This window comes from Sapajus apella, unplaced genomic scaffold, assembly GCF_009761245.1.
Source record: "Sapajus apella isolate SASKATOON/1434 unplaced genomic scaffold, GSC_monkey_1.0 scaffold79, whole genome shotgun sequence".
In the NCBI taxonomy this organism is placed as follows: Eukaryota; Metazoa; Chordata; class Mammalia; order Primates; family Cebidae; genus Sapajus; species Sapajus apella.
In genome coordinates, this window is record NW_022437019.1 from 2,112,489 (window position 1) to 2,118,556 (window position 6,068).

General features: G+C 49.4%; 1 protein-coding gene across 6 annotated transcripts in view; it reads right to left on the reverse strand.

The window, feature by feature from the left end:
- The window catches only part of WWC1 (WW and C2 domain containing 1), a 187,843-nt gene that overhangs the window by 64,479 nt on the left and 117,296 nt on the right, over positions 1 to 6,068 (reverse strand). For all 6 annotated transcript variants that reach the window (XM_032252697.1, XM_032252696.1, XM_032252699.1 and 3 more), the window contains exons 6-7: positions 3,359 to 3,488; positions 1,056 to 1,202 (exon numbers count right to left, since the gene is read on the reverse strand). In XM_032252697.1, coding sequence (XP_032108588.1) covers positions 1,056 to 1,202; positions 3,359 to 3,488 — 277 coding nt within the window. The remainder of the gene's footprint in view (positions 1 to 1,055; positions 1,203 to 3,358; positions 3,489 to 6,068) is intronic.

Genomic DNA, 6,068 nt, shown 5'->3' on the forward strand with positions numbered 1-6,068 from the left:
AATACAAAAACTTAGCCGGGTGTAGTGCTGTGCGCCTGTAATCCCAGCTACTAGGAGGCTGAGGCAGGAGAATTGCTTGAACCTGGGAGGCAGAAGTTGCAGTGAGCTGAGATTGTACCACTGCATTCCAGCCTGGGTGATGGGGCAAGACTCCATCTCAGAAAAATAAATAAATAAAACTCAGAGAGGCTGCAGTCAGGAGTGAAATACTGGGTAGGTGGGGAGAAGACCCCAGAACTCACAAAGAGGGGTACAGTTCCTTTACAAAACTTTGGCCCACAGGTGGTTTGTAGCTGGGCACATGGTGGTATAAGGAAAGAAGGGAGAGCCACTTTTGCCGTGCCATCTGTCAAGCACAGCAAGAAGCTATAAGGCTCACCGGTCACCCATGGACAAGTGGGAAGACAGCTATGGAAATCACATAGGAACAACATTTAGAGGCTATCTGCCACAGAGGATAGAAGGCGGATTCATTCAATGTTGCTTGCTCTAGTAAAACAAAAGCTCTCCAAAAGTTACAAGGCACCATCGGTCAGCCCTACTCCAACCCTTTCCCGAGCTACATCTGGACAGCACTTTCACTATTCATAACTAGGACCGGGCTGAGCTTTGGAACTGCAAGTCAAGGAGCTGCCTGAAAGCTGCATGCATTGTTTTGGGACTAACAGGAGGAAAATATCCCCTTCTGTCCAGCTGGAGAAAGGAAAATGGAATGGAACTGCAAAATGGTATGAAAAAAAAACAACTGAGAAAGACATTTTGTCCTTTAAACATGCTTTCTGTGCAGCATTAAGAGACACAGCACCTGACCAGGCAATACTTGGGGCCAAGGTGTCTGCCAGTGCGGGCTCTTCCTCCACAGCATCGCATCATGTTCTCCTGGCCCCAGGAGGTCTGCAAGAGAACAGAGCTCCAGAGGGCTGAGGCAGCAGCCAGCCCCGCAGAGAGCCGCTGGCCAGCTCCCTGGTGGGCAGTGAGAAGGCAGCTGCCCGTTACAGCAGCCTCCCAGCTGCCGTCCCGCGGAAAGCCCCAAGCAGCCTGCCCTGTCTACTCACGCTTCCCGAGATGTCTGTCTGGGAGCTCATGTCCAGGTACTGCTTCGGCAGTGGAAAACTCGAACTCTCCAGAGAGCTGCTGCTGGACCACAGGTCTGAGTGAGACCCCCTGTCGGTGTGGAAGCCGTCCTTCAACATGGCAAGGCTCTAAAGGAGGGGAGAGCAGGGTTAGTAATGCGCCTTCCCAGGAGGGAGCTCTGGGTCTGCCACGCTCTCCTCTGTAACCTCCCTTAATTTAGGAACCCATGCCCTCCCCAGACATCCTACTGATCCTGTGATAGAGAGCTGGCAGTAAGTGGGTCCTTGCTGTGTGCCAGGCTCTTTGCTGGGCCTATGACATAGGAGAAACTGGTGTGGATGCCGACTCTGGAGCCATATGCCCTAGTTGGAACCCTTGTTCTGCTGCTTCCCAGTGTGACTTAACCTAGCTGAATAACCTCTCTTTGCCTCAATTTCCACTCCTGTAAAATGGGAATGAACGGCTGGGTGCTCATGCCTGTAATCCCAGTGCTTTGAGAGGCCAAGGTGGGAGGATCGCTTGAGGCCAGGAATGCAAGACCAGCCTGGCAACATAGTGAGACCCCCATCTCTAAAAAAGAAATGAGCTGGGTGTGGCGGTGCATGTCTACAGTTCCAACTGCTGGGGAGGCTGAGGTGGGAGGATTGCTTGAGCCCAGGAGTTTGACACTGCAGTGCTATGATTTTGCCACTGGTCTCCAACCTGGGCGATAAAGAGAGACCCTGTTTCTTGAAGAAAAAAAAAAAAAGGGAAGAATCACAAGTCCTATCTCACAAGGCTATCATATTGATTAAATGAGATGACAGGTATAGAACGCTAAGGAATACAGTTCATACTCAGTAACTGTCAGCTTTACCAGAGTCTTACTGATTCCTGACAACAGTCATGCAAAGAATGACCTATGATTGGGGCCGGGCGCGGTGGCTCAAGCCTGTAATCCCAGCACTTTGGGAGGCCGAGGCGGGTGGATCACGAGGTCAAGACATCGAGACCATCCTGGTCAACATGGTGAAACCCCGTCTCTACTGAAAATACAAAAAATTAGCTGGGCATGGTGGTGCGTGCCTGTAATACCAGCGACTCAGGAGGCTGAGGCAGGAGAATTGCCTGAACCCAGGAGGCGGAGGTTGCGGTGAGCCGAGATCGCGCCATTGCACTCCAGCCTGGGTAACAAGAGCGAAACTCCGTCTCAAAAAAAAAAAAAAAAAAAAGAATGACCTGTGATTATCCCCAATATATTGATGAAAAGCTGGCAATTGACCGAGCCAAGATTTGGGCCTGGTCTATTTGGCTTAAGGCTCTGCGATCTTAACCACTCATGATAACAGGAACACGCCTCACTGTCCATGGGCTCCTCATCTGAATGTTTTCACTGGGCTGCTGTCCTGGGCAGGAACTTCAAAACTGTTCTGTTTGTCATACAGTATAGAGCTTCCTTCACTAAGTCATTTATAGCATCTCTGAGGACTCCTAATCTGCCAGTGAAACATCTGAGGTCAAGGCGGTTCCTGCGAAGGGAGGTGATACATACAGGCGGTAAGAGAATGGGTTTGTGAGTCAGGGGCTCACGGGTTTGAATCATGGCTGTAGCTTCCTCTCTGAGTTGTACAGCCTTTTTCTGTAGGATGGGGATAAACTAGGGTTGATTTAAGAGATGAGACATGATGCATGCAAAGGGCTTGGCACAATCACCTGGCACATTACATAATATCTATTATAATTTGTTCAGTTCCCAGCATAGAGGCGGAACACACAATGAAATGCTTATAGAGATGCTACATTCTGATGTCAAAGGCTCATGATGTTGAAACCACCTCCCTCCACTTGATTCTCTGAAAAATAAGTCAGGGGCCAGGTACACTGGCTCATGCCTGTAATCCCAGTGCTTTGGGAGGCTAAGGTGGGAGAATTACTTGAGCCCAGGAGTTCAAGGCCAGCCTGAGCAACATAGCAAGACTCCCTCTATTAAAAAATAAAAGTTTAAGAAATAAAGAACAAATAAATCAGGTGGTTAGAACTAGTGGCAAGGATATGACCTTTGGGCTAGGCCAGAAGGCTTCCATTACAACTCTGCCATTTACACTAGCTGTGTGGCCTTATGCAAGTCACTTAATGCTTCTGTGCCTCCGCGTCCTCCTCTATGAAATGGAACCAAAACCCCAGGAAAACTGGTAATGAGAACTCAGCGATGTGTGTACCATGTGGAAATAGCCCGCATAAGACTGGCATACAGGAATATCAGGAAAAATCAAGATGGTGCCCACATCATCAGGAGCTTGCATACCTTAATGAGATCTTGCTTTTCCTTTTCCCCACAGGTAATAGCCTTTTTGATGGCTTTTGTTTCTCTCAAGACAGCCTGAGCTTCATCCAGTTTGTAGCTGCCCTGAGCATCAGACATTTTCTTATCGATTCTAGGAGACAGTGAATGGGAAAGGTCAGCCTTAGACATGGTGAGGGACAGGATCTCCCCAGGGGAAAACCTGGACTTAAGGTTTTGGACTTAAGGGGAAAACCTGGACTTAAGGTACCACAGGACTTGGGTACCTTAAGAAGACCCCTCCCTCTGTCCTGCAAACCCTTCCTCCATAGGCCCCACTTGTGGGAATGAGGCATAGAAGGTCTCAGGCTGTGCCGTGGCTCATGCCTGTAATCCCAGCACTTTGGGAGGCCAAGGCAGCTGGATCACTTGAGGCCAGGAGTTTAAGACTAAACTGGGCAACATGGTGAAACCCCGTCTCTACTAAAAATACAAAAATTAGCTGGGCATGGTGGTGCGTTCCTGTAATTCCAGGTGCTCAAGAGGCTGAGGCATGAGAATTGCTTGAACCTGGGAAGCAGAGGTTGCAGTGAGCCAAGATCATGCCACTCCACTCCAGCCTGGGAGACAGAGCAAGACTCTGTCTAAAAAAAAAAAAAAAAAAAGAAAGAAAGAAAGAAAGAAAAAGAAAAAGAAAAGAAAGACACGGAAGGTCCCTGTTAAACAGCCAGTGTGCCACAGCATGTGGTTGCAGAAGCAACACTGCTTGTGAAGTCAGTGTCCTCGCAACATCAGCTCTTAGGGGAAGCCTTCCCTGATTACTTCCCTGGGTCCTCCAGGCTCATTAGGGCTTCCCATATACATCACACATAGCTGTGACACTGCAGTCATTACACTGTGTGATAATATATAATTTATGTGGTAGAATCTTTGACTTGACTTTGGGGAGGCTTGGGAGCAGGAGGCAGAGTTGAACATGTTTCGCTCATTCTTTGTTGGAGGGAGGGCAGGCCGTCCTGTGTACTGTATGATGTTTAGCAGCATCCCTGGCCTCAACCCACAAGATGCTGGTGGTACCCCCCACCCTGCATGGTGACAACTAAAAATATGTCCCTTGAGGGAGAAAGGGAGCAAAATCATGCTGGTCAAGAACCACTGTCTTTAATAAGATGTGTTGAGCTAATGAACACAACGAAGAAGAGGATAGGAAGAGGAAAAACTCCCAGCCCGATTACCTATTAGTAGGGTGACCCTGGGCTCATCTCTCAAGCACACAGAGCCTCAGTTTCTTCCTCTACAAAACCTGGATAACGTTATCTGCCTGGCCCATGTTCATGGAGTTGTCAGGAACATCAAATGGAATACAGGATGGAAAATTCTGTGGTGAACTGGGAATTACTGTATAAGCATAAGGGATTAAAACACTTCGCCTGGAGAGCTTATTGGCTTCTCCAGGCCCTACATACAGCTTCATTTTGATGGGGTGGGGGGAAAAGCGTTCTGATATCGTTTTCTGAAGGTCAGACCAAAACAGAGACAGGCAGGGGTGAGCTTCTTTTCAGTGAGCCAAGATTGCACCACTGTACTCCAGCCTGGGAGACAGGACAAGACTCTGTCTCAAATAAATGAATGAAGAATAAAAAGGCATAGAAGGTCCCTGTTTAAATGTGTCACAGTGTGTGGCTGCAGAAGCAACACTGCTCGTGCAGTCGGTGTCCTCTGAACATCAGCTCTTATGGGAAGCCTTCCCTGATTACTTCCCCCGGTCCTCCAGGCTGGGAGGGCCTGGTGATGTAAAAAAGAGATGCATTTTAACTACATCACCCTTTTGCCAAAGGCTAGGCCTGAGGTTTCAGTCCAAGGTGATGAAAAAGGAGTTTTACAGTCTGCGGGAACACCACAAACTCATTATTTCAGGATGAGAAACTGCTCGCAGGCATTCCTTTGTGGTTTTCAGCTACAGGCCAAACTGTCCTGGGCTAAAAATAACCCTCATGGAGAATCCTGAGCAGAAGCGGGTTTTCATCCCGGCCTCGTGGTCTGGGCCTCTGAGCAGAGGAGAGAGCGAGGCAGGGAGCTCGGTCTCAACGCAGCTTCCCCTACTTCAGCCTCCGTGGAGAGAAAACAAAGCCCCGTTTATGTCTCCCCACTAAAAATAGCCTGTCTATTCCTTTCCAGGACTCGGGCCTGGGCAGGCCTATTAGGTCGGCAAGGACTGGCCCTAGATTTAGTCTGAAAAATTAGTCTGAGGGAGCTTAGAAGATGCTCCGTGGCAAGGAGGTTCCCCAGCGTCAGTGTCCAGGACAAGCAGTGGCTGTGCTGCAGATGGGCATAGGGGGTGCAGGGAGGCGCTGTTTGTTGGAGCGTGTCCGAGGGCTGGGGACTCTGGGGAGGGGGCTGTGCCCAGCTGTCCTCTGCCAAAATGGTGAGAATGGCTTCGAATCCCTGGCAGGATGAGACAGAAGCGGTTTGTCTGCTGGGCCTCCGACAGCCTCTACCTGATGTCTTCAAGGGCCTTAGCAACCCGGCCTCTGGAATTTGGCTCCAGAGAGCAGCTCTGACAGGGAACACTCTTGGGATGAAGCTGGGTGGGGAGGGGGTGGGGGAGAACAAAGGGTCACCATTATGCACTTGGTGAATGAATCTATTTTTTTTTAAAGGGAAAGAAAAGTGTGTGTGTGTGTGTGTGTGTGTGTGTGTGTGTGTGTGTGTGTGTGTGTGTGTGTGTGTGTGT